The sequence below is a fragment of the Dromiciops gliroides genome, chromosome 2 (assembly GCF_019393635.1).
Source record: "Dromiciops gliroides isolate mDroGli1 chromosome 2, mDroGli1.pri, whole genome shotgun sequence".
Taxonomy (NCBI): Eukaryota; Metazoa; Chordata; class Mammalia; order Microbiotheria; family Microbiotheriidae; genus Dromiciops; species Dromiciops gliroides.
Window position 1 is genome coordinate 434,271,148 of NC_057862.1, and position 27,877 is coordinate 434,299,024.

Consider the following 27,877-nt stretch of genomic DNA (forward strand, 5'->3'; position numbering starts at 1 on the left):
GCCTTTTGACTTCCAGCTCCTGCCTAGCTCTCTGGTGGAAAAGGTTCCCTTTCAATTTGAATTTATTGCTGTCTTTGAGGTTCTAACCTCCAGCATCTTTCCCATGGTTGACTGGTTGTTCATGGTCTTCCAAGGATAGGCCCTAAGGGCAGAGCCAAGCTTGTGTCTTTTATATGTGCTAGGTAGAGTCCCATTGATTGCATCCCTGAAGATGGAGCCTAACCTCAGTCCTTCTGTTTTGCCCCTCTATCAGGGAAGCACTTAGTCCTGGCCCCTCTTTTCTAAGTCAGTCACCAGTATGCCCAGTGCACCCTTCCGGCTAGCCCACGTCAGGGTGGGTGGCAGGGAAGGAAGCTAAGGCATTTTCTGGAATGTTGTAGCCTGCCGTGTGGGGTCCAGGGATCAATGCAAGCTCAGGTTTAAGTGACCCCCCCCATCCCATGGGGCCCAAGGGGCACATCCCTCCCCTCTCTGGAATGCATTTTATAGCCGGATGTTCAGCATTGTCAGCGTCGTCGGCTTGAGGGCTGATGTGGGGGGAGTTGGGAGTCCTAGGAAATGCTGCTTCCCTGGGATCAGCATTGTGTAGCAACAGTAAGCTGATAACTGGGGCAAAGTCCCCCCACTTGGGCTTTCCAAGTTCTGCCTGCTCCCTGGTCATTGCACAGTCTGTCCCTCTGCTGCCTGACCTCTCATCCACTCTTCTCTTCTGCCCTCATTCCTCTTCACACAGCACCCCTCCTCTCTACTCTGCCATCCACTCTCCCCTAGACAATTTCTCCTGTCCCAGAGACTATGTATCCGCTCCTCTTTCTTCTCTTCCTGGCCTCATTTTCAGGTAAGTTATCAGGGGAATCAGTTCCCTCCTGGAGAAGGATGGAGGGATGTGGGGGGTGGGGGAGGAGTGCAGACACTTCCAAGAGGAGTCATGAAGGCAGTTCTCCATCCAGGAGCTTAACTAGGTCTTTGGGAGCTAGTAGGTGTTCCCTGACTGGGAGGTGTGGAAGGGGGACTGGAGGCAGATCTTTGAAGAGCGCCTGCTCTTCCTCTGCTGTCTGACTCCCGGTCAGCAGATAAAACACTTAGGGAAGCTAAAGGGAGCCCTACCCTGCCTGAGGGAGAGAGGATCTCATCTCATTTCTGTGACCATCACTCTCCAAAATGTTCGAAGTCTTCGGATCCCCTCCTTAGGAAGGGGGCTATATTTGGACCTTCTGGGTGGGGAAGATGCCTTTCCTTTTTTATCTGCAGATCCTATCAGGTTTAGACACCTAGTAACTCATTGGGGATAATTCACATGACTGCCTTCCCTTGCCCTTGTCATGTTCAGAGACCCTACCTAGATTCTCTGCCTACCTGGTTTGGATGCCCAGAAACCTGTGCTTGAACCCCTCCTATAGGAGGTATCCCTAATTCTGAGGTCTGCTAGAGGCAGAATTCCTGGGTCCTGTTCTCAATCTTCTCCCGGGATCCAAGAAAGATTCATTCTTTTTTCCATGTCTCAGTTTCCCCTCTGAAAATAAGCTATTGGTGCACAAGCCATTTTAATAGACTGGAAAAATCTCCCCTTTCAATGTCCTTCTCCTCTTCCTTAGGTCTGGGAGTTGACCTAGGGGGACAGTCTCAAACTTGGAAGGGCATCATGCAAACAGAGAGATCCTTATCTTGGGGCATTTAGACCTCCTGCCTCTACCCCTAATCCCAGTTTCAAAGCGGGAGGAATAGCAATGGGAGAAAGGTAGAGGGGAATCCAGAACCATGCCCCAGCCCCCTCTCCTCCAACTCAGTCACTTGTTCAATCTGTACTAGCAAGTCACTACGTGAGCTCCAGGAAGACCATCTGCAATTTCGTGTGTGACTTCTGGGACTGCTCCGATGAAAACCAGTGTGGTGAGAGATATTGCCAATGCCCCCTCTCCTTCCACCCAGACCATAGAAGGGGCTCCAACCTGAGGGACCCTGCCCAGCCAAATTCAGTTGTTCTTCCTACCCCAGCCCCTACCCTGGCCTGGGCCTCCAGGAAAAGACGTAGTATGAAGTAAGATACATGAGAGACCCCAAAGGAATAACTGGTCTTGCACCAAGAGAAGGACAAAGGACTTCTTTGGCTGTAGCTTTCTACCCCAGGGTCCTAATTGGAAGCTAAGAGACATTACTCTCCCATAGCATCCTATTGGGTACCTCTGAGCCTGGCATTGGAGGGATAGTAATAATAGTCACTGCCACTCCCTATCCTAAGGCTAGGGAGTCTGATTTGACATAACTCCCTGGATATCCCAAGGTTACCACCAAGAGTCTCCTTCCCTGCGTGCTCCTTTCGCCTGTGACTTTGAGCAAGACACCTGTGGCTGGCAGGACATCAGTACTTCTGGCTACCGCTGGCTCCGGGACCGGGCAGGGTCAGCCTTTAGGAGTCCAGAGCCCCACTCAGACCACACGTTTGGCACTGACCTGGGTGAGTGTTTCTCTCCCATCCCTGAGATCCTCTACTATCTTCCCTAGGACCTCATCCTTTCCCCAAAGCCCTCATCCTCTCTCCTGAATCTGGTTCTCTTTGCCCAGGCTGGTACATGGCTGTAGGCACCCACCAAGGCAAGGAACCAGCCATAGCTGCCTTGCGCTCCCCTGTCCTTCATGAGGCAGCTGCCACCTGTGAAATAAGGTTCTGGTACCATGGAAATATCCAAGGTAGGAGGCCATCAGCCCCACCTAACCTAACACTGCCTTCCACCCTCCTCCATCCTTTCTTCCCAAACACCAACTTTACTTCCCTCCTCAGAATCCCCTGAGACTTCCAGGCCTCGGTAACTCCCTCATACAACACTATCTCCCAAACCTAGGTTGGAGGAAGTGTTGCAAGGAGTGGGAGTTCCAGGGGAAAGTTTTGGAGGGTGGTTGGAAGTTCCAGGTAGAGAGGACTCCTTGGGGAAGAGCTCTCCCGAGGAGCAGATTAAGAAAACTTGAGTGAGTTGTCTGGGAATCCTCAGAAAAGAGTTCATTTTTTTAGTCACATTTACTGATGCCTGCTGGGTGTACTAGACAGAGATGAATAAATAATACCCAGTTCACAGCCTCAGGAAGCTCGCTGTCTAGGAGAACTGGAAGGGCACCCGATACTGAAATATGTTTTACTTGGCCATGCATATTTGCTATGAGGAGGGGAGGTAAGAGAGAAAAAATAAATTTTTGTTACTTGAAAAAAAATTAAAAGGAAGAAAAAGAAAGGCATTAGAGAAGGGAAGCTTGTGTGTCTTTGAGGAGTTTGGAGGAGCCTCAGGACCCCAAAAGAAATTTGGGAAGCCTCCCTAAGCCCAGCCTTTGCCTTGTAGATGTGGCCAATCTTCGAATGGAGCTAACACACAACTCAGAGACGCTTACATTGTGGCAAAGCTTAGGGCAATTGGGAGGAAATGGCTGGCAAGAGCTGGTGGTGGCCACAGGGCGTGTTCAGGGAGATTTCTGGGTAAGCTGTGGCCCAGGGAGAAGGGCTTTAATACAGGGAGGGAGTCTGGGAGTGGGGGGTTAGGGAGGAAGGTGACCTTGTAGAAGAATCTCACATAGGCCTGGACAGAACAGAAACTGAGATTCCCCCCTGCCCTGTCTCCCTAGGTCACTATCTCTGCTACACGCAATGCCACACATAGGGGAGCTGTGGCCCTGGATGACATGGAATTCTGGAACTGCGGTCTCCCTTGTAAAATCCCCTGTTCCTCCCCCCTGCTCCCTAAGGCCTAATCCCTGGGTTCTGGCTCATCTATATTCTCTCCATCCCTAGACCAGCAGCCTCCCCTGGGGAGAGGGGTACACCACAAGGGGCAGGATCTCAGGCCTGCCTATCTTCCCATAATGTGACCTTAAAGCATACTTAGAGGCCATAGGGATTCCTGGGTAACCTTCACTCCCTTAAGTGATTTTTCCTGATCCATCTCCCTCCTTGCCTTGGGGGTCTGGGACAGGTGAACTAACCCCTCTCTTCCTCGGCTCAGCCCCTCAGAACAGCTGTACCATATACCAACACCACTGTAACAACTATGCTTGTGTGGCACTGACTGAGCTTTGCGACGGAGAGGACAACTGTGGGGATACCTCTGATGAGAACCAAGTCTCCTGCAGTGAGGGTGACAATGGAAAGGGGATGGTGTGGCATGGTGGGGGAGACACAGTGGAGGAGAGGAGAGGGATGTTCCCTGAACCCTTCCTTCCTCTCTGCAGTGCGCCATAAAGTGACAGACTTTGAGAATGGTCTGGGCGAATGGACAAACAGTTCCGGGTGGGTGATAACCCAAGGTTCTGAAGCCTCCCTAGCATCAGCTGAGCCCATCCGGGACCACAGCAAGAACAGTGCATCAGGTAAGACTCGGAGCAGAGGCGTGTGGAGGCAGTACACGTAGTGGGAAACTCGAGCCCACTCCAGAGGCTGCCTCCAGGAAAGGGAGCCCTAACCTCTAGCACACCCCTCCACCCTTTCAAGTCCTCCCAGATCTCCTCTTGCTTCCATCTCCTCCTGAAACCTCAGTCTGCCTTCTAACTCCCTCTCCACCCCTTCCCACCCCTGCTCCAGGCTCTTTCCTACTCTCCAAGGCTGATGAAGGAACTGCTGTCCTTGTCAGCCCAGAGTTCCATCCTTCACATACCAACACCTGTTTGGTAAGTCGACTAGGGCCAAGGAGGCAACACCCACATTAGGGGATGCTATGGGAGAAGGGGATGGGGATGATGTTTATCCAGTCCCAGTGCTGGAGAGCCCAAGTCCATCTGGACCCATCATCAAGGTGAGGCAGGATAGGGCAGGCACCTTCTCCCCAGACTGACTTCTATTTTCACTATCCCCCAGTTCACATTCTATTACTACCTACATGGTTCTGAGGCTGGGAGTCTGCAGCTGTCCCTGCAGAGCCAGGACCCTGAATCACCCCAGACAGACATCATACGGACTCGAAGAGGGGAGCTGGGGGCTGCCTGGGTCCGAGACAGGGTCACCATCTATTTTGAGCATCCCTTCCGGGTAAGTGAGGTCATGGTCCTGGGTGTTGTATACAAGACACGTCTAAGGGCATGAAGAATTCTGGTCTTGGAGATAGCATCAAATGTCTGATTCAAAAATGAATTCAATCCAATCCCCTCTTTTCAAGCCCTTGTTAAGGATAGATTTCTGAAGCACCAAGACACTATGCCTCAGAGATCTATAAGCAGCAGGAGGGGTCGGGATGAGCCTGGTGTTCCCTGCAGCAGGTTAGTTTAGGGAACGTGGCCAGATGTTCTCCCTAAAGATTGGACATACAAGCATGCCCTGCTCTCAAAAGATTCCTACTTTTAGATCTATCCTTAGAGCCTCAGAGCAGAATTTCTCCCCTGAGCTCCAATCCCACCTCATCAGGTATCTACTGGACATTTTCAACTGGATATCCCATAGGCATCTTAACCCCAACATATGATATTCACCTCTCTCCCTCATCTCCCTACTTTTGTTGAGAACACCATCATCATTCTTGTCACCCAAGTTCCAATCCTCAATCATCTTCAATCCTCAGTTCCTCACTGTGCCCCGCCCCGATATCCAATCATTTGCCAAGTCTTGTCAATAGCACCTCCACCAAATCTCCCTCGTCTTTCCCCTTCTTTCCATTCTCATGACCACCCCGATAGCCCAGGCCCCCAGTCCCTCTTGACTGAACTCTTACATTCGCCTCCTAATTGGTCTCCCTGACTTGCTTCTCCTCATGCCAATCCATTGTCCACACAGGTCTGGGTATGTCAGTCCCCTGCTCAAAAAAAAACACCAATTGCTCCCTGTCATCTCTAGACTACAAGGCAGTCTCCTCTGGTTGGTGGCTCACCTGCCCAGGCTTATTTCACCTTGCTCTCCTTCAAGCATTCTATGGTCCTGCCAAACTGACCTACTTGAAACTCTTGACCCAGAGTTTCCTCTCTCCCATCTCCAGACCTCTGTACACTCTAGCCTCCCTGCCTGGAATACAATCTTTCTTCTTACCTCCACCTCTTATGGTCTCTTATTTCCTTTGAAGTTCAGCTCAAGTGCTACCTGCTACATGAGGTGTGTCTTGATCCTCTGAGCCACTGTCCCCTCCTTGTCCTTGGGCCCAATATTACTTTGTATTTACCTTGGACATATTTGAACATATTTTGTTTCCCTTAGTAGAAAGTAAGTTCCTTGAGGGCAGGACTGTTACTTTTGTCTTTGTATTTCCAACACCTAGCATACTTCCTGACATATAGAAAATAATAAATAAATGCTTATTGATTAATTGAGGGTTGAAAAAAAAGAGTCTTTGTTAGGAACAAAAGAACCAGCACTATATGGGAGGGATGTCACCTGGAACTGGGAGCTGAGCTCCCCATCGCCTCCCAACAGATCCTCCTGAAGGGAGAAACTGGACCTGGAGGGGTCGTGGGCCTTGATGATCTGATCCTAAGTCAACAATGCAAACGAGTGTCCAGTGAGTGATGCTCCCACCCTCACACCTTCTGCAATCATTCTGCATCTGCCCTGAGCTCCCTCCCAATCCTTCCCTTCCCTACCCAAGAGAGACCAGCTCAGGAAACTCCAGAGAGCTTAGGGCCCAAGGGCTGTCACTGTGCCCCGCTTTGCTTTAGTTGGGCCCACCACAGATAACCCATTTTATCCCCAGAGGCCTCTGCTCCTGGACCCTTGCCTGGTGTGCCCCAGTACCTTCAGCAGCTCACCAAAATTGACTCCAGGACTCAGATGGACAATTTCTGCGAGCCTGGGCATTTCTCCTGTGGGGAATTGTGTCTCAGTCCAGAACAACTGTGTGACTTTGTGCCCCAGTGTGCAGGGGGTGTGGATGAAGAGAACTGTGGTAAAGGGGATATCTTGAGCAAGGGAAGGACCTGCTGGTCCCTCTCGCCAGCACCAGGCCTTCCTTTTCTTGGGGTTTCTGCTTTGGACTGACCTAATAGAGAAAGATGGCCACTGAGGATCTGATTGGGAGGAGAAGGGATGTATGTATGAGGTGGAGGGGGCAGGGAGGAAGTTTTCTGAGTGAGACTAGGAGCAGTCTAAGAGGGGCAGTTGGTGGGGCTGCAGTCTGAGTGGTTTGCTTGGTTCCAGGTGGAACAAACTTTGAGTCAGACACTGGGGGCTGGGAGGATGCCAGTGTGGGCCACCTACAGTGGCAGAGGCTCAGTGCTCAGAACAACTCTGACCCCAGGACCGATTCTGAAGGAAATGAAACTGGTGAGCTCCGAGACACCCCCCCCCCCAGGAATGGCATCCCTTTTCCTCATCTATTCTTAAGTACTTGCTGATGCCATAGATAACCTCCCCCACACTGGGTTTCAGTGAACCCCCATGCTCTCAGAGGTCTCCCTGCCTCTTCTAATCCAGAGGATCCAAAGTATGGGGTAAAGTTCATGAGCTGGGCTTCTACGAATTGGGAGGAGGTATTTCTGAACTGGTGGGTCACTATGTTAAAAGGGGATTGTTTCTTTCCTCAGGACACTTCCTGTTGGTGCAGCAGGCCTGGGGGCAGCTGATGGGGGTGGCCAGGGCACGTACCCCTGTTCTAGGCCCATCTGGCCCAGCCTGTGCCCTCAGGATGGCCTATTACCTCGAAGGCCACCCACAAGGTACTTTCCCATCCTTCTTCCCACCTCCAATTCACTTCTAACTTGTATCCTCTGTCAACCCCAGCTCAGAACATAGGCCTTCTGTGAACTTCTCCATATCTATGTTTCTGCCCCTGAAGTTGTTACCAATCCCCATTTCTCTCTATATCCTGTCACAGACCCTCCCCTGGCTCTTTAGTTCCTGGATTGTCATTGCAGGAGAGTATCAAAAACAGTTTGGACTTCCCTCTGTCCACAGGGTTCCTGGCACTCCGGGTGGTAGAAGATGGTGCCCATAAGTTGGCCTGGCATATTCAGACAAACAGCAATGACACATGGAGATGGGTGACAGTGCCACTTGGAGAAAGGATGAGGCCTTTCCAGGTACCCAGAGGGGGCCCTAGATGAGAAGCATTGGGTGACAAGGACTAAGAGGACTGGGAACGTATAGCTTGGAGGAAGGAAAAGTTCAGGAATTCTAGAGATAATCTAGTCCAGCTCCCTCTTTCCATAGATGAGGAAAATGAGTCTGAGACTTCGAGAGACTTGACCAAAAAGCTGGTAAACAAGAGAACCAGGATTCAGACACAGGTCTCAAAGCCTCAAATGCAAGGCTCTATCCATAACACCATGCTGCTGCCCAAGGGGGAAGCTTCTTCAAGAATCTGTAAGGGGGCAGCTAAGTGGTGTAGTGGATAGAGCACCGGCCCTGGATTCAGGAGGACCTGAGTTCAAATCTGGCCTCAGACACTTGACACTTACTAGCTGTGTGACCCTGGGCAAGTCACTCAACCCCAATTACCTCACACACACACACACACACACACAAAGAATCTGTAAGGCTGCCATGTGGAAGAAGTATTAGATTCAGGCTTGTCCCCAAAAAGGAAGAGCCAGGGAAAATGAGTGCAGAAAGGTTGATTTCCATTCAACACAAGGGAAAATCTGCTAACAAAGAGAGCTGTCTAAAAATGGAATTAGCTGCCTTGCTAGGGAGCAAATTGCTTAGCCCTGAAAGTTATCAAATGGAGATGAGGTGAGCTCTTGAGGTTGTCATGAAGACAACCAGAGGAGCAAGTAACTTCTTGAACGCCCTCCAACTTTGAGATGATGTGACACAATCAAAAGGATTTATGTTGATTTGTGTTGCTTGATCATATGTATTTGTTACAATGGAAGACTTCTATTGGGCTAGGGGTGGTAGCTTAGTGGGCAGTGATAGATATGCAAAATAAAAGAGTGTATCAAAACGTTTTAACGATGCACAGAAGAAAAATGAGATGTGTGAAGAGGATACAGATAGAGCAATTGGTTTAAATTATATATTTCTTAAAAGCAAACCATATGCAACAGTTCATAGTTTCTTATATAACTTTCTTTCTTGCTCTTCTCTGAATATGGTATTACAATAGCTAGCATTTATAGAGTGCTTTAATATTTGCAAAGCACTTACCTCATATCTCATTTGATACTCATACAAACCCAATAAAGTAGGTACTGTTATTATTATCATAACAACTATTATGCTGTTATATTATGAAGTCTGCTTGGCAGGACTGTGGATAGAGTGCTGAACCTATAGTCAGGAAGATCCGAGTTCAAATCTAGACTCAGGTACTAACTAGGTGTATGACACTATACAAGACACAACTTCTGTCTGCTTCTATTTCCTCTTCGGTAAACAGGAATAATAATAGTACCTACCACCTAGAGACATTGTGTGGATCAGATTATATACTATTTATAAAGTGCTTTAGCACAGTTCCTGACACACAGTAGCTGTTTAATAAATGCTTGTTCCTTTCCCCTTCTCATCACCCTCATTTTACAGATGAAGAAATTGAGACTTAAAAGAGATCAAATGACTTGCCCAGGGCCACACAGATAGTATGTATTTGAAACAGGATCGGAATTTAGGTCCTCCTCACACTAAGCTCAGTGTTCTATCCACTGTGCCCCCTAGTTGCCTCTATTGGAAAATTTGTTTGATGATTGTTAACAATAAGACAGTTGGGGAAAAAACCTCATTGAATCTCTTGAAGGAGGGAGGCTGCAGCAGCCACAACTTAGAATCACTTCTAGGCACCTCCCTAAGGTAAGGGGACTGTTTGAGGGAGGGGACACAGGCCTCTGGCCCCGAGATGGTTCCTTCATTTCTTTTTTCTCTCTTATTTCTACCCGGACCTCCAATGTGAACCCCAAATCTTCCTCAGTTGGAGCTCCTGGGGATGGTAGATTTGAATGTCCCAGGGACAAAAGGGGTCGGAGTAGATGAAATTGCCTTTGTGAACTGTAACCCTATTGAGACCACAGAGAAGGACACAGGTACCCACACTGGATAACAACCTATGACTCCTCCCCCCATACCCCACCCCCATTCTCCAACTATTCCTAAAGATCTTCCTTTGGAAGCCTCTATCTGGGACCCACACCTGGAGGGCATTCCCCTCATGGAGAGAGGGATGCAAAAAGGGCAAGAGGTGCTGACGTCAGTAGGGGGTCCCCCCACCATAACTGTAGTCGGGGATATCTGGTACATGGGATCTGCCTCTCTTCATAGTCCCCTTCTCCCTCTTCCCTCCCTTCTGGACAGAGCTCTCATGTAACTTTGAAAGGGATTCCTGTGGTTGGTATCCTGAACACAAAACTGATACCCTGTGGCAAAGGACTTCAATACAAGGCCCAGGCTATGACCATACCACCAGCCAAGGTGAGGTCAAATGTTTGGATCCCCTCTGGCTGGACTTGTGTCCTAGGCACCCTTGTCCTTTGTGCCGCCTACCTGCTGGAAGGGAACCCTAAGCAAGCAAGGGGGAGGGGGCACAGGGAAGGGGAGAAGAGACAGGAAGGGATTAGGGTAAAGATGAAAGTAAGAGTGGGAGAGGGGCTTGCCACCCCAAGCATTCCTATCTCTCTACAGGCCACTTCATGTATTTGGATCCCTCGGAGCCTCCAGCCCGAGGAAGAGGTGCCCGCCTCCTCACAGCTCTCCAGGTTCCCCCAACTCACAATGAGTGTCTCTCTTTCTGGTACCACCTTTATGGGCCCCAAATTGGTGAGCAGCCCTCTGAAGAGGAGGGGATTCTCCGGCAGAGGGTGGGCTCATTTGAGCTGGGTCTGAACAATCAGGAGGAATGGGAAGGGCACAGAAGCAAAGTAGATGTCAGGGAACCCTGATTTGGCCGGTTTATCTAGATCCTGGCTTGGCTAATGGAGTCCACTACTACCTCCCCAGGGACACTAAGTCTGATGCTAAGACGAGATGGAGAGGCTGATATGCACTTGTGGGCGAGGACAGGCACTCATGGCAACCGATGGCAGCAGGCCTGGGCCACCCTCTCTCACCCTCCAGATTCTGTCACCAAGTACCATGTGAGACTCTTGCTGCCCTTCCAACCTCATGGAAAGCTCTCCACCCCCAGCCCCGCAGGAAGTTCAATCCCAGCCAAACAGTCAACAAACATTTAATAAACAATAGTAAGCAGGGGCAGCTGGGGGCACAGTGGATAAAGCACAGGCCCTGGATTCAGGAGGACCTGAGTTCAAATCCAGCCTCAGACACTTGACACTTACTAGCTGTGTGAGTTAACCCTCATTGCCCCGCAAAAAGAAACAAACAAAAAAGACAAAAGTAAGCAATATGCCAGGCACTATGTGGGGTGTTAATGCAAATAAGGCAAAACCAGGCCTTGCCTGCAAGGAACTCCAGTTCTGCTGAGGGAGACAACATGGGGAAACTTGGGGAAGAGGGCACAAAGCTGAGCCTGTCCTTGTGAGTGTCAATGACCAGAGGAGCTTGGGCTCCAGACCTGGTGCCTGTCGTTGAGATGGGAGCTCCTCACTGGATACTGAAATTGTCCATTAGTAAAGTCTTGGGCTGGGAAACTTCAGACACCACGTTCTCTTCTCTAGCTGGCGTTTGAGGCTCACAGGAACGGGTACCATGGCAACATGGCAGTGGATGACATCACCGTGAGACCAGGCCCCTGCTGGGCTCCTCAACGCTGTTCCTTTGAAAGCTCAGCCTGTGGATTCTTATCTAGTGGGCAGGGAACCTGGCAACGACAGGGCAATGCCACCGGCACCACCATAAGGGGCCCACGTGCAGACCACACTACAGAGACCCCTGAAGGTGACTGGGAGTCAGGAGTCAAAGCACACATTGGGGGGTGGGGTGGATTGGGAGAGAGAATGTGAAGAACGGGGTGGGCCCTGGGTCAGAAAAGAGGGCTCCACGGGCAGGCATGGGGATACCCAGGGGAAGTGCTGATATGGGGCAGGCCCTCTCTACCAGGACACTACATGATGGTGGACACAAGCCCAAGTGCCCTGCCCCAGGGCCAGACAGCCTTCCTGACCTCTGAAGAGTACTCACCCCTGGCCCAGCCTGGCTGCTTGACTTTTTGGTATCATCTGAGCCTCCAGAATCCTGGTGAGGAAGGATGGAGATGGGGGACAACCTACGGGCTATAGTTTAGGATTATCTCCCTCTCTAACCCTGCCTCCTCACCCTGGGAAGAAAATGCCACCACCAGCACCCCCTCCCAGAGAAGTGAAAGAAAACTTTTATCAGGTTGATGGGGACTCAGAGTTCCCTGTAGGGCCACAAAGAATTAAGCACATTTCTAACTTGGTCCATGTCACAGTGAACTCCCTTTGGGAGTCACAGAGCTTGGAGAAAGGATGCCAAACCCTCAGGATAGGGGTGGGTAGTTGGCCCTGCCTTGCCCTATTCCTCAGCTTCCCACTGGGGCATTACCAGGCACACTCCGTGTCCACGTGGAAGAGGGCAAGAGACGCCAGGTATTCAGTGTGAGTGCCCAAGGTGGTTTCGCCTGGCGCTTGGGCAGTGTGTATGTCCAGCCTGAAAAAGACTGGAAGGTGAGTGCGTGGGGCAGGGATGCAGGAATTCTCACAGCAACCCTTTTGGGGTCATGGGGTATCTAGTGAGGGGAGGGGACCCTGGGCCCTTGCTGAGTGTCAGCTATCCCTGATACCCTGACACCTCCCCAGGTGGTGTTTGAGGCCGTTGGAGCTGGGGTGGAGCACACATACATTGCTGTGGATGATCTTCACCTGAAGGATGGGCCTTGCCCTCAGCCAGGTAGAAGAGGTCCAGGATCCCTGTAGCCTCAGGAAAGAGGCTTGGAGTGGAGGGAGGGGATTAGAACCGTCTAGGTCCCCCCTCCCCCAAGATGCTCGTACCAGAAACAAAGAACAATATGTTTGCATTCATTTGCATATCATTAATTGGTCAGAATGCATGTGAATCTTTCTTTCCCAAATCTTTTCCTGGGAAAGGACCGGGACAGATTTTCCCCCCAGGCTCTCAGGTCTGAGTGTCCTCTGAGGATGGTGCATCAGGACAAGGATGAGAAAATAACAGGGATGGGGATAGAGATGACCGTGACTGAAACAGTCACGGTGACAGGGCTGGGGGCTGCTTGCAGGGTCCTGTGACTTTGAATCAGACATGTGCAGTTGGAGTCACACACCTTGGCCAGGCCTAGGGGGCTATAGCTGGGACTGGAGCAGTGGTGCCACGCCCTCCAGGTACCCCCAGCCCTCTGTGGACCACACCCTGGGCACTGAAACCGGTAAGTACAATGGTGTGTCTAGGGGAGGGGTTGGAGCTGGTCATTCTTGGTGGCCAGAAGTCCTGGCTGGGCTTCTCCTAATTCCACCTCATATCTGGCTCCTGAGAAAGCAGGGCTGGACTTAGAGGAACTATGTGCCCCTGCCTGTCGCCCCAACTTCATCCCCATCCCCATCCTGGACAAAGCTAACTCTGCTGCCCTTAGCCTCCCCTTCTACCTACTCCCAACCTTTCCCAAGTCCCTGGGGGAATAGGTGCAGAACCTAGGGCAGGAGGGCTATGGGCCTTGGGAATGGACTTCAGGCTCACTTAGAGTGGGATACTGGGGCAGAGGGGAATTTCAGGGATTGCCAAATATCATTCAGTGTTACTGCTGGAGGCCAGAGGGTATAGTTTGGTCTAGACCTTTATAGATCTACCAATGGTGACCTAACCCCTTGGGGACCCCAGGTTGAGACACTCCAATCATCTTTGGGATCAGGATCACCCCATCTTGGGGTGATAGACCCTGCTGGGCTCTCCCTGGGCCTGTGCAGAGAGAAGGGGCTCAGAGCCTCCTTTCAGGTGTCTACCTCTCTCTCTGCTTCCCAGGTCACTTTGCCTTCTTTGACACCAGTGTTCTGGGTCCTGGAGGTCGGGCAGCTTGGCTTCGAAGTGAGCCCCTCCCCCCTACTCCCATGGGTGGTTCCTGTCTTCGATTCTGGTATCACATGGGCTTTCCAGAGCATTTCTGTGAGTGGAGTCTGCATGCGGGACTGACTGAGAAAGGAGGGGATTCAAACAGAATAGGAAGCCAAGGGAAGGACTAACTTCTTGTGGAGGGAAACTAAAAAGGCCTTAGCTGTGAGAAAGAAGGGTGGTAGGGTGGAACAGTGGTCAAGGGCCTTAAAGGCTACCCCACCTTCTTCTCTGGTCAGGTAGAGATGCCTTGGCTGAAGGTGGGACAGTGGGCCTAGACAGACAGGTCTCCTAACCTCACCCACTGGTGTCTTGGCAGACAAGGGCGAACTGAAAGTCCTCCTAATTAGCTCCCAGGGTGTGCTGACCTTGTGGGGTACTGGGGGATATCTGCGCCACCAGTGGCTTGAAGGCCATATCCAGGTGACGAGCCAGGTGGAGTTTCAGGTAAGGATAGGGGTTAAGGAGATGGGGGAGGCTGTGTGGTAAGGCAGAAGTGGAGTCTGGTTCAGATCTGCATCTCCTCTGCCCACTGTGACCCTTGACTCTTCTTTCTACCCTTGGAAGATTGTGTTTGAGGCCACCCTGGGGGGCCAGCCTGTCCTAGGCCCCATTGCATTAGATGACATCATGTACCAGACAGGGCAGAGCTGTGAGCCACTGGTACCTGCTGGAGGTGAGACATTGTTGGGGTCATGGGAATATAGGTCTTTCTAAGGAGGCAGGTGGACTAATTCCCCCCCCCCCCCCCGCCCCTCCTTAGGATAGGTCATATATAGCCTTATGCAGTATCTCTCCATCATTCATGTCTGTGGTCTCTATAAAATGAAAGAGCCACATTCCGCTCAGCTAACCCTCACATTCTTTTCTTTTCTCCTGTCATGGTGGTCCCGCTTCCAGCTTCTTCCTTCTTACCCTAAAACTAGAGCTCAGAAGGAGCTGAGATATTCAGAATGGTGACACATTATCACCTGACAGGGATCTTCTCCATTCTGCCAGAGAAAATTGAGGCCCAGAATAGGGCAGCGTCCCATGGGTGGTTCCTTTGCTTGAATTTAGTGCATTCACTTTTTTTTTAAATCATAGAAGTATTTTATTATTGTCCAGTTACAAGTAAAGACAGTTTTCAACATTTGTTTCCTCTCTCTATCTTTTTTTTTTGGTGGGGCAATGAGGGTTAAATGACTTGCCCAGGGTTACACAGCTAGTAAGTGTCAAGTGTCTGAGGCTGGATTTGAACTCAGGTACTCCTGAATCCAGGGCCGGTGCTTTATCCACTGCACCATCTAGCTGCCCCCTCAACATTTGTTTTCATAAGATTTTTAGTTCCAAATTTTTCTCCCTCCCTCCCTTCCCTCCCCGTCCCCAAGACAGAAAGCAATCTGATATAGGTTATATGTGTACAATCACATTAAACATATTTCTGCATCAGTCATGTTGTGAAAGAAGAACCAGAGCACAAGAGGAAAGCCTCAAAAAAGAAAAGACAAACAAACAAACAAAAAATAGAAACAGTATGGTTCAATCTGCATCCAGATTCCACAGTTCTTTTTTTGTGGCTGTGGAGAGCATTTTCCATCATAAGTCCTTTGGGATTTTCTTGGATCACTGTATTGTGGAGAAGAGCTAAATCTATCACAGTTGATCATCACACGATGTTAGTGTATTTACTCTTTTGGGGGGAGGGTGTGGGGCAATAAGGGCTAAGTGACTTTCCCAGGATCACACAGCTAGTGTCAAGTGTCTGAGGCTGGATTTGAACTCAGGTCCTCTTGAATCCAGGGCTGGTGTTTTATCCACTGCACCACTGCACCACCTAGTTGCCCTGCATTTACTCTTTTTTTTTTTTTTAAGTGAGGCAATTGGGGTTAAGTGACTTGCCCAGGGTCACACAGCTAGTAAGTGTTAAGTGTCCGAGGCTGGATTTGAACTCAGGTACTCCTGACTCCAGGGCCAGTGCTCTATCCACTGCACCACCTAGCTGCCCCCTGCATTTACTCTTGAAACAAAAGAAGTCACTTGGTGCCTGTGTTAGCAGCTTCCAGGACTGGCTTATTTCTTTTTGGTCTCCTCATCACTTGCCTTTACAAATTAGGCTCCCTTGGCCAAAGAAAGCTTATCCCTCCTCTTCTTTAGGGGTACAGTAGCATGTCTCTAAAAGGGTGTACATATCTGCAGGTCTGGAGAGATTAAGACAGAGGTCGGGGCAGCTAGGTGGCGCAGTGGATAAAGCACTGGCCCTGGATTCAAGAGTACCTGAGTTCAAATCCGGCCTCGGACACTTGACACTTACTAGCTGTGTGACCCTAGGCAAGTCACTTAACCCCCCTTGCCCTGCAAAAAAAAAAAAAAAAAGACAGAGGTCTTTGTAGCACTGAACTGGCTCTCAGCTCCGAGAGAGGAAAGAACCGAGACCTTGTTCCAAGGGTGAGCTATATGAGAAACAGCTAAGGCCATCACCTTCAATAGGTTCTTTAGGAAGAGGGTTTTAGAACATGATTCTTGGGGCAGGTAGGTGGCAGAGTGGATAGAGCACTGGCCCTGGAGTCAGAAGTACCTGAGTTCAAATCCAGCCTCAGACACTTAACACTAGCTGTGTGACCCTGGGCAAGTCACTTAACCCCAATTGCCTCACTAAAAAAAAAAAAAAAGAACATGATTCTTGGTGCTTATCCCCAACAATGGACAACTTGTTCATTACTGTCCAAGTTCAAAGTGTCTGGCACCCCGAGACCCTGGCGATCTGAGCTGGGCAGGGACTCTGTGGCAAGGAGGGTCCCACCCTGCCATGGTGTGGGCTCTGAAAGGGTATGGTTGAAAGCTTCCAGTCCAGAAGGGCTCCTGGACTTGAGCCCTTCATGATCCTGAGAGCTACATCCATACTTCTCTTCTCCATTCACAGAGGAGTCCTCGAAATCTGCAACAATACCTGTGGTCACCATCACCCTTTTGATTGCTTTGATCCTGGGCTTGCTTGCCTTTGTTGTATGGCGCCGGCTGAAGAAGGGAGGCCACCCATTTAAGAGACAGAAAGAGGAGAACAACACTTCCTCTGGCTTTGATAATGTTGTTTTCAACTCGGTGAGTCTCCCGTATTGGGAATTTATTTGTGAAGGGGAGGGGAGAAGTTGGGGACCATGAACACTGGCTTCCCTTTCCCTCCTTTCAAGGGGAAGCCTGACCCCTAATCTTCATGTTAATTTTGTCTAAACCACTTCTCTTTGAGCTCTGGTTTCCCAAACTTATAAAGTGGGAGAATATAGAAGGGAAAGTATGCAAAACACTTGTCTGATCAGTGACACCAAAGAGCACTGACTGGAGTCACTAAACCTGGATTCAAATCCTGCCTCTGGCTATTACCTGTATTACCTAGGGCTAAGCCCGCCTCCTCATCTGTACAATGATAGGGTTGGATCTCTTGAGATCCTTTAGCTCTAGATCTATGATCCTAAGATTGGGGGACATTTGGCCAAAAGGGATTAGAATTGGGAGACTATAGCATGAATCGCCTGTTTTTTGAGGTTGCTGTATGAACATGTCTTTGCTAAGTTGGGTGATATCAAAAGAGGTAAGTCATTAGAAGATCCAGTATTTAGCTTTATACAACAATGTATACTGCACCTACTTGGGTATTGTATCACACAGAACTCTGTGGTGATTGTGTTGTTGAGCCATGTCCAACTCTCCATGACCCCATTTGGGTTTTCTTGGCCAAAACACTAGAGTGGTTTGCCAGTTCCTTCTCCAGCTCATTTTACAGATGAGGAAACTGAGACAAATAGGGTTAAGTGACTTGCCCAGGGTCACACAGCTAGTAAGTCTGAGGCCAGATTTGAACTCACATAAAGGAATCTTCCTGACTCCAGGCTCGGTATGCTATCCACTGAATCACTGAGCTATAATCCAAGTGCTAATCATGCAGCTCATTAAAATAAAGTCAACCCTTTCCATTTCAGGATCATGTCACCCTGCCCCCAGTAACAGGTGACCAGTAGACCACCCCAGATGAAATTCAGGATCTTTTGTCTGGCCTCCTGATTGAGATATTCTGAGGGGGAAAGGAGATCAATTGCCATTTGTTCTGTAACTTCAACATCAGGTACAGGAGAGAACTCAGTCCCTGGTGGGGCATGGCCCCTCAACATAGAGGCAGGCCAGAGGTGCCCAGGACAACAGAAAGGCAGTATGGACCACGGCTGCATGAGAAATCATTTAATGCAAAAGTTAAACTTCTGGAAATTCATTCCCATTGACAGCTGTTTTCAATCCAAGGCAGCCTCCCTTTTGGTTTTGAACTGAGATCTGAGTGAGTGGGAAGATGGGCCTTCTTGTTCTTTGAATAAAAGCACTTTGACTTCTCACTGATTAATGATGAATTTCTGCAGAATTGAAGAATGTCACAAAGTTTGGTGAAAGACCCTTTGTGTTAATACTTCTTACTCAACAAACTAAAAACACCTACTTTCCATCATGTGGTGAATACTTAGGCAAGAGACCAATCAATTGCTGTACCTATGCTTGAGCATTATGAGTCACTGGATGTTTGTCTTGGTAGCACCCTTTTACCTGTCTGTTGACAGGCTGTGAAATGATCTTGAAGGTAGAACTCCTTATTTTATATGATAGCAAGCTGAATCAGCAAACTTGCCAAGAGGCAGAGATCCAGTTAAGCAGAACTGAAAAAGGGCACTCTGGTATTAGACCAGAACTAACCCATACAAGACAGCAAGAGTATAAGACTAAAGGGACACAGCAGGCTGGTAAGCACTAGGGTATTTTTGTTTAAAGACAAAAATTTTTTGTTTGTTTGTTTTGTTTTTTTAGTGAGGCAATTGGGGTTAAGTGACTTGCCCAGGGTCACACAGCTACTAAGTGTTAAGTGTCTGAGGCTGGATTTGAACTCAGGTACTCCTGACTTCAGGGCCAGTGCTCTATCCACTGTGCCACCTAGCTGCCCCAAAGACAAACATTTTTTTAAAAAATACAATGTAAAGGTGTAATAGGATTATAAAAGTCAATTTTCTCCCCCTTTTTCCCCCTTATTCCCTTGATCAGACCCTTATTTCTCTTATTAGGAGGGGTACGAGAAGCTGTAAAAATTACAGGGAAGTGGAAGAAAAAAGTTCAGTCAGGATACAGACTCAATTTAGAAAGACAAAAATTCAGCTTAGGGAAAATAAGTGTGAAGGCCAAAATCCTGCCTTCAAAGACCAGGAGGAATCCTTCCAGCAGAAGCCTTCACCAGCTTCCTTCCTGTTCAGAGGATAGAGCTGTGGTACTCGGAAGACACTGAGAAGCACCATCTATACACACCAAGGGAAAGAAAAATCTCCAAAAGATCTTTTTGGAACTTCTGTTCAGTAAGAGGGAGGATATGTGTCAGTAAAGGGCCATGGATATGTGTAGGGATTAAAACATCCTCTGGGACCCTCCCTGCCACTGAATGCCAGTCCAGCTAAGCTTACCAATGCTTCAGGATGCCCCAGGCACCTTGGTCTTTGAACATTTAAGAGCAATCTCAACACATGTGAGGTCTCATGGTTTTGACATCTATCGCTGAACCACATTTCATGTCCCTAGTGTTTGTCCTTAATCCTAAATATCTTCAACCTTGTTTGGGGAGGGGTACAATGACTACAACAATATCATAAAGTTGGCTTTAACACTTTATGCAACCTAGCTACTCATTACTTTGCCACTAGATGTATAGGAAAAACTAAAATCCATCTGGCTGGATTATTTCTTTTCAAATACGTAAGCATCTCTGCTTTCAGGGTCTGAGACCTGTAGATAGAGCTAAAAGAAGTGACCATTACCTGTAGAGCCTTGGTTGAAGAAAAAAGTTTTATTCCTACTCAATTTAGAGTATACATACCGGGTAATGTAAATTTACCCTGAAGAGGAGAACAGTTGTTCTCTCCTGAAAGAGATTTATCTGAGCTGAAAAGTTTTCAAGATGAAAACAAAATATGTTCTTGGCAGGAGTCTGGATCCATCACCCTAAAACTTACTTAGGCTATTACATTTTCTCTGGTGCCAGAGGCCAACTGTGAAGCACTCCAACTGCACTGCTAATTGGACAGGTCAAGTTAAGACAGTTCTGCTGCAGAAAAAGAGCTGTTCCCTCTCAGTCTGAGCGCAGGTCAGATCTTACTGAAAACACACTTAATGACCTGGGTGTTTCATTAGAAGAAGGTCTGGTAGCTAAGTCTGAGAAGGGCCAGGATTCAGCAAACTTAAAAAGTAACTCTTTGCCACAAACAAGAAGGGTAACAAACTTTTATTGGTTTCTCTTGAAAATGCAGGCTAGGGAGAACAGAGGTCACTTAAATTGGTGACACATTTGCACTCTTTGCAAAAACAGGGAGCAAGATCCCTGGGTGCCAGACAGATATAATGCCCTCCACACTAACCCTCCCCTTAAAACACATTAATTTAAATTGATCCCATTTCAACATATGCCCCAATGCCTCCAAAAGTTATAACTGCTTCTAGAGATAAACATTTTCTGACAAAATTAAGAGGATTATTCGTTCTGGCTCCTCGATCTTCAGAAAAGGAAGGGGGAAAAAAAAGTCAGGAGAATCATTTAATTTGCAAGGTTTTGTTTTTTGTTTTTGTTACAGCAGGTATAGATTTGGAAGGTTCCTCCCCCAAACAAGTCTGATACCCCTGTGTTCAGCTTGGCAATGTGAAGAGACACATTGGTTCTGGTGGTGAAGGAGAACCTGCCAGATGAGATCAGTCTGAACAAACTGATTTCGAGGCTTTGTGTTCATTTCCCCTTTGGTCCTGTCTCAAGTGGCTTCCCAATGTCCTTCCCACGAAGCTTGAGACCTAGAATGGGAAGAGTAAACCTGCTGAAGACTTCATCCTGCCCTCTGCTTAGAGAGCTCTCAGATAAAACAAATGGTAAAGTTCAGCAAGTCGTTTGCAGATGTCAGACCTCCAAAATCACCACTGACCTTAGCCCTCCTCCAACTATCCTCTCCTCACCCTCCTAGTTCCCTGTCATACCAGACTAATACACCCCAGCATGTGATACATGTTCATTTCACCCTGATAATATACGAAAATAACAGGAGGCCATACTTTTCAGCTCACTTGCTGCCTGTTCATCTGGTCAGTCTAAAGCAATGAGGCACTCCTTATAGGGAATTGGGCTGATTATTCCATGGCCACTTTAAAAGGTCCATGATCACTTCAGATCTTAAAAAGGACAACCGGAACACAAACAACCTAATTCATGAGAGTTGTGGGAACATCTCTTGGAGAAGAACTAAAAGAAAATGTTCTGTTTTTTTTCACTGCCACTCAAATGGGTAGTGGCAGGAAAGTAGGATGAAGGCACTTCTATCATGGGTAATAATGGGCTTTTCTTTAGCCGAGAAAAAATGGGGCTCTGGGGGACCCAGAGGGCCCCCCATTCAAGGGAGCCTTGTCTGACCTCTTTTAAGGCCAGCTCAGAGTCAGCAGAATTGCAAAGGAAATGTAGATTGACCTTCTGGACTACCTAAAGTAAGTTAATTCACCTAGGTGGCTCCCCCCAAGTCATGTCAATCAATGGACTGGCCAATTAACTTGGATCAATTTGAAGTGACCCACCTCTATCTGAGAGAAGATAAAAACCCCTGGGGCAAGGGTCATTCTCTTCTCTCCCCTGCTCTTCTCACTGTACCTCTCCCCATCCTGGGATTTTATGCTGGGCCTGGGACACTGGAGGAGGCAGCCATGTGGCCCCCACTCTCTTTCCTATCTAGGTATGTAGGGCTTCTGTACTCTAATTCTGAGCAATGTGTTCTCTCTCTTTACTAACATTTAATATGGTTTAATAAATGCTTAATACCAAAGACTGGTGCTATAGCTTCTAATTTATAAGTAGCAATATATTAGAAACCCCATCTAAGTTCCCCAAAACCTAGAACAGAGACAGGCACACCCACATATTTTCTTTCTTTTTTTTTTTTGCAGGGCAATGAGGATTAAGTGACTTGCCCAGGGTCACACAGCTAGTAAGTGTCAAGAGTCTGAGGCCGGGTTTGAACTCAGGTTCTTCTGAATCTAGATCCTGTGCTCTATCCACTGTACCACCTAGCTGCCCCCTCAGAGTTCACTTGTGAAGAAGTAATCTTGGTTTAATTATGAGGGAATTTCTGATCCAGAGGCCTCTGCAAATAGCTTATAGACCACAGTAAGGAGAACAACCCTTAGTTCTTAATGAGAGGTCTCTAATTTGAGGGGTGATAAAAAAAAGTTTGAAAAAAATTTTTTTTTTAATTTGAAAAGAGAAATCCCTAAAGGAAGAAAACTGAAAGGTACTCTCATATAACTTATCTTGAGGCCAGGTTTTCTTTCATTCCCTAAAGTTTCTCAAACTTACCCTAAGACAGCGTGAAGGCCAATTATGTTCATTTCCAAATCATTTCTAAATGAAGCTCTTAGTAACAACAGAGATAACATCACTACCTCTAAACAAGGAAGAGAAAAACACCAGACCTCTTTCCCCTTGCACTCCCATTAACTTTACTTTTCCCTGTGGCTAGGTTGTTAAGGGAAATATAAAACTGTCTCTAAGCTTAAGTGTCATACTATAGTGGTCCAAGCCAAATAAAGATACTCACCAATGGCTCTTTCGATCTTGCCCAAGACCTGGTTATTAGGAATGGCCCGTCCACACTCATAGTCAGCGATAACTTGGGGCTTTTCATTGATTTTCTAAAGAGAAGATGTGCTTTAAACACATCAGTTCAGTACAGGAAATTCTCAGAAATAAACAAGCCAATACATCCTACAAATTCCTTCATGTTCTTCAAAGGGCATGCGAGTTGACAGATGGCATGATTATATTCATAGAGCTACTGTAAATTTTGGATCATATATAGAAGAGCTGAAAGGGACCTCAAAAAGCTATCTAGTTTAAACTCTTCATTTTAAAAATAAGGAAATGAGCGCCCAGGGAAATTAAGTCACTTGCCTGATCTCCCATAGGTAAACATTAGAAGTGGGATTTTAACCTAGGTAGTTCTGGATCCTGCCAGAACTAGTGCTCTTTCCACAGTACTACGTTGCCTCTGGTACCATAATAAGTCTATAAGATCAAAGGTCCCAAGACATCAGAAACAGAACTCTAGTAGAGGTAGTACATGCAATAACACCAACATGATCATGGGATTCTTGGTACTGAGTTATTCAACAAACATTGAGTGTCTACTACATGCAAGGCACTGTGATATGCAAGGCACTGTGATATGTAAGGCAGATACAAAGACCAAAACAAAATCAATTCTATCATGAAACTCTATCATGGGGATAAAACATAATCATAGACCAATAAAAGGTCATCTGAAGACAAGCACACTAACAAGGAAGAAGGAAAAGAATAAGGGAGTACTTTAAGAAGGTGGCACATGAACTTAACCTTACAGGAAGGTGAGGACTATGAGAGGCCGAGAAAAGAAGGCAGTGTGTACTAGGCACGAAGGACAGCTGGGGCAAATGCACAACGGTAGGAGTCAGCATGCTGAATTTGGGGGAATAGCTATTAGTCTGATTGGGTTAAACCAGAGCTCATGAAAAGGGGAGTCACACGAATTAAGCTGGGAAGCTCTGTTCTAACCAAGTTGTGGAGGGCCTTAAATGCCAGTGTGAAGAACTTCTATTTGATCCTGGCCAGAGACAATGTGATTCAAACGTTTTTTGAGTCAGGGATGATACACTAAGACCTATAACCTGGGAAGATCATTTTGGCAACTATATAAAGGATGGAGTATAGAGAGAACCTAGAAACAGGGAGATCAATTAGGAAGGACCATGCGATATGCTATATGAGATTAAAGTCATGAAGCAGCAAAAGGAAGTTTTAACTGGACTAGATGTTCCACCTTGATTTCAGGAAGTCTCAATTCAACAAGTGAGAACACACTGACTTCTCTACTGTGTAGTTAGTATGCTCAACAAATACTTAACTAGCAACATAGCTATTCTTCTAAAAACTCCAATCACTTAGATGAAGCTATATCTACTAAGTACTTACTGTGGCCAGATCCTTCTGTGTCAGTCCCTTGCTCTGCCGGCCCTGCTGGATCACTTTGCCCACTTCTAGAGTGACCCTGTCATGGTGAAGCTCTTCAGTCTCTCGGTCCAGTTTGGCTGTGTTCTTTGTGATGGAGTGCTGTTTGTTTTGGCCAGCAGCCCCTAAGCACAAAACAAGAGAGAAGAGAAGGTAAAGAGGACTGGAGCAGAGCAAATGAAAACCTTTTCAAAATGTTAAATCAGATTTCGTAGCTTTCCAGATGCTAATATTAATGTTTTTACAATTGTGAAAAAGATTCTAGGGCACCAAGGTGGGCAAAAGATGAGAAATTTTCTTGACCATAATCTAACCAAAGCTGCCTCTGAAAGTTGCTCTGATATGACCACATTATTATTTCCTATATATAATCCAGAAAATACAATCACCCAAGCACGTCAGAAATTCAGCTGCCAAGTCCTTAGGCTGTCTAAAGATTAGATAGTTCTTTTGCCATGAATTAGTAATATTCACTCACACACACACACACACACACACACACACACACACACATCCCTAATATACAGCTTCCTTTTTGGACTTAAAAAGCACCTACATTTCTTGGAAGTCTCCACATCTTCTCCTCTTCTCTGAGCTGCTAAGATGGCCTATAAAAATCAGAAGATATTTTGGGGTCAGAATTAGGTCTTACAGTATCTGGCATGTATTCATTTAAGCTACCACTAGCCAATTTGCTCTTTCCTAATGATTACTTTTTTTTTTTTTAAGAAAACTGGCACATAATAATATTTGGTTACATAGCCAAAGCTGCTGATATGAAAATCATCCATGAGTATGTGCTTTAGCAGTTCACAATAAATTACTAACAGATGAAAGAGAAATTGCTTTTTTGGAGGGGAGAAGAGGGGTAGGAAGGGACCTGGTGGTCATATGACAATGAAATTTTCTTAGAAAATGAAACAGCTTTAGACACGGCTCTGACTGTACTTTTATTTGATATATTTGATTTGTTCTCCCTATTTAAAAAATCCACTAATAAATATTCAAAAGAACAAGGTGCATTAATTGCTAGACTTTAATCTTAAGTCCTTGAGGCCTCTGAACATTTTGATAAGATATTTCTGGTAAAACTCAAAGCTGCTTACATATTGAACATGAACATGAAAAGACTTAACATCTGTATTCTGGTCAACTCTTCTGATAGCTGTATACAGTCTTAAATGCTTGTGGATAGTCTCCCCCACCCCACCCCCAATAAAATCAATGTAGCAATCACTAGAACAAAATTCAAATCAACACAGGTCAACCAAAGCCTAAACAATATCAGACATCCATAACTAGTCACAGAGACGGAAAAGAACTGTTTTCTTAAACAGTCTTAAGTTTCTAGGACACAAAACCAGAGTAAAAATTATATACTCTCCCTTTTGACATCTTTAACAGACTGACCTCCCAATTAAAAATTTAGCAAGCAAATTATTATATCCCTAGTTCCTAATACCAAACAAAAAAAAAAGAAGAAGAAGAAGAAGAAGAAAAAGTCCCTACCCTCAAGGAACTTATGTGTACTAGGGGGAAAACATGTCTACAGAGATAATGCAAAGTAATCTGAAAGGCAGGGGGAGGAATTAGCAAAGGGCTTGACTTGGGGTAACAGTAGAAGGAAACTAGGTATTACAAGAAATAGAGTTAAGAAGGTAAGAGCATTCCAGGCATGGGGGACAATGTGAACAAAAGGCAGGGTGGCAAGAAAATATGGAAATACAAGCTGATAACTGATTAGGAGTTCTGTAAGACTGCTAAATTTCACCTCCCACAGTTGCACAACAAGAAAAACTTAGTGAGTTTTCTTTACATTAGTACACAATCCAGCAACAGAAAGATGTTGGGCTTTCTTAATTGAGGATTTTAAATGTAAAGGAGTTAAAGTAGAGATTCAGATTACAAGCATTGATGAAAATCCTCCTTAATCGGTGGGTGAGCTTTTCTAATTCCTCAACCCAGGTCAAGAGATCAAAGAGATAGGAAAAACTGTGCCAGACATTAGATTACATGGTTGAATGATGAATGGGGCTAATAACAGCTTCTCTAACTTTTAACTCTAAATTTCCCCCCATTAGCCAACCTTTGCTAGGGGCACTTCTATGAAACAGTGTTTTCTTTCTCACACACACACCCCAAACAACTTTTTGTTTGTTGGGGGGGGGGGGGATTGAGGGTTAAGTGACTTGCCCAGGATCACACAGCTAGTGAGTGCCAAGTGTCTGAGGCCGAATTTGAACTCAGGTCCTCTTGAATCCAGGGCCAGTACTTTATCCACTGCACCACCTAGCTGCCCGTTTAAACAGCTTTTTTAAAAAGTATGATGGAATAGGAATAAAGCCCTCTTCATATCCCTAATTTCAATATGGGGGTAACCCTAAATTTTCAAGAGCTATACCAACACGGTGCAAGTTCTGTCAGATATTACTAAATTGGAAAGGCTTTATGAGCCATTAACAGTCTGTATATTTGCTGTTCAAAGATCAGCCTAGTTGAGTTGAGAATGGCTCATTAATAAAGGGTTTGGGCACAGTGACTCATTAAACCATCCAGCAAAGCATAAAAATATCTTTTACCAGGTACTTTCTTGAGGAGTACGCTACCTCTGATCATAAGCCTAGTTCACAAAACTACTAAGCAGTCAGGGTAGCTGTATCTGAGGATAAAGAAGCCACCCCCACAGATAAAATCACAAACACTTGAAGACAATTTCATGAATGAAAACAGACAACACACTATCCTTTATGCAACAAAGACAGCCCTTGATGCACTTGGAGTGGTTCCTACTAGCAGGCTGATGTTATCTATCTCTCCAAGGCCCAGCAGAGGGCCCTGAGGCCAGGAGGCAACTGGCACAAGTTTGCGGAATGGACTCTAACTTGGGCTGTTTTGGCATTGGAAGGGACCATCCAAGTGTAGAAACCGAGGCCAGAGGAGGTTAAGTGACATGCCTAAGACATGAGCCCCGGATAACTCCAACTGAAACCCCAAGGTCTCTTTCCAGAGTCCCACGCACTGTGATGCCAAGGGAGAAGCTGCCGTCATCTACTGCCCCCCGGGCCCTCCTCAGCCCCGGGCACAAGGGGGCCCGGGCTGCGGGCCCTTAGCCTTCCCTCGCCCTGCCCTTCCCAGGCCTTCAGCTCCCAAGCTCCGAGGCTGGGCCCAGGCCGGGCCGGCATCGTTCTCTTCTCTACCCCAGTCCTCGCGTGGCAGGGTCGCGGTCCGGGATGCGCTGTCCAGCCCGGACGAGGCATCGGGCCCGGTGACTCAGCAGCGGCTGCAGCCGAGGCCTCGGCCCGATGGCGTCGGGCCCCACGAGCCCCAGCCGTTCGGGGAGCCCGCTGCGGCAGGCGGCCGGGAAGGCGGCGCGGCCTGGCAAGCCCCGCGCTCGAGTGAGGACGCGGCAGTGGCGGCCGGCTGGCCGTACCTGCTTGGACTTGGCCTGGGCCGCCGTGGGGCCCTTCTTGCGCAGCACCGTCACCGTATCCCAGTCGCTCTCGGCCATGGCGGGGGTGTGAGGAAGGAGTCTCCACTCGAGGGGAAGCCGGACGCGGGGAGCAACGCAAAGCAACGCTCCTGCCTCGATCGCTCGCTAGTCTCCTCGCTCACCGGCCTCCCTTACGCCTGCGCGGTCAAAGAAACCACACCCCGCCCTCTCGGACCGCGAGCCGCACCTTTCGGCCCCGATTGGCCAATAACAAGAGAAGGAGGCCGTTGTTTCCTCCAGGAAGTCAGGAACAATCTGTGTCGGGGCTAGTTGGGAGTGTTGGGGGGGAAGGGGGAGGGCAGTTATCGCGCTTGCCGAAACTACCTGTTCCAGCATGCAATTCGGCGCATGACTGGTTTAGGGAAACTTAATGGATGAAGAGTAAACTACAAAGACCAGGATGCATTTCGACTGACTAACTGTTTCCCCAGCCCCAAAGTTGGGCAACGCTAAA

General features: G+C 47.5%; 2 protein-coding genes across 2 annotated transcripts; one reads left to right on the forward strand and one right to left on the reverse strand.

Moving 5' to 3' along the window:
* Positions 1 to 515: 515 nt before the first annotated feature.
* On the forward strand, positions 516 to 18,225 carry MAMDC4 (MAM domain containing 4). The gene is made up of 29 exons (XM_043986006.1): positions 516 to 838; positions 1,814 to 1,890; positions 2,282 to 2,455; positions 2,563 to 2,688; positions 3,330 to 3,463; positions 3,610 to 3,694; positions 3,987 to 4,118; positions 4,213 to 4,350; positions 4,562 to 4,647; positions 4,835 to 5,005; positions 6,374 to 6,458; positions 6,651 to 6,842; positions 7,094 to 7,219; positions 7,480 to 7,611; positions 7,850 to 7,974; positions 9,804 to 9,915; positions 10,184 to 10,300; positions 10,511 to 10,645; positions 10,826 to 10,962; positions 11,503 to 11,722; positions 11,885 to 12,022; positions 12,353 to 12,471; positions 12,604 to 12,694; positions 13,041 to 13,187; positions 13,778 to 13,918; positions 14,184 to 14,311; positions 14,432 to 14,540; positions 16,767 to 16,945; positions 17,821 to 18,225. Exons 1-29 carry the CDS (start codon positions 531 to 533, stop codon positions 17,857 to 17,859), a joined length of 3,903 nt encoding a protein of 1,300 aa, XP_043841941.1. The 5' UTR covers positions 516 to 530; the 3' UTR covers positions 17,860 to 18,225.
* A 1,904-nt stretch (positions 18,226 to 20,129) lies between these two features.
* On the reverse strand, positions 20,130 to 27,700 carry EDF1 (endothelial differentiation related factor 1). Its single transcript, XM_043986007.1, has 5 exons — positions 27,364 to 27,700; positions 24,490 to 24,541; positions 23,898 to 24,058; positions 22,486 to 22,579; positions 20,130 to 20,701 (listed from the first exon to the last, which is right to left on the reverse strand). The coding sequence occupies exons 1-5, from the start codon at positions 27,439 to 27,441 to the stop codon at positions 20,640 to 20,642; spliced, it is 447 nt and encodes a 148-aa protein (XP_043841942.1). The 5' UTR covers positions 27,442 to 27,700; the 3' UTR covers positions 20,130 to 20,639.
* Positions 27,701 to 27,877: the final 177 nt, after the last annotated feature.

Coding starts and splice junctions, on each gene's coding strand:
- MAMDC4 (XM_043986006.1), top strand. CDS start 531: ATGTGGGGGGAGTTGGGAGTCCTAGGAAATGCTGCTTCCCTGGGATCA. Junction 1,891..2,281: donor CTCCGATGAAAACCAGTGTG/GTGAGAGATATT, acceptor GGATATCCCAAG/GTTACCACCAAGAGTCTCCT. Junction 4,351..4,561: donor CAGCAAGAACAGTGCATCAG/GTAAGACTCGGA, acceptor CCCCTGCTCCAG/GCTCTTTCCTACTCTCCAAG.
- EDF1 (XM_043986007.1), bottom strand. CDS start 27,441: ATGGCCGAGAGCGACTGGGATACGGTGACGGTGCTGCGCAAGAAGGGC. Junction 22,580..23,897: donor CACAGAAGGATCTGGCCACA/GTAAGTACTTAG, acceptor TCTTCTCTTTAG/AAAATCAATGAAAAGCCCCA. Junction 20,702..22,485: donor CAAGATCGAAAGAGCCATTG/GTGAGTATCTTT, acceptor TTCCCATTCTAG/GTCTCAAGCTTCGTGGGAAG.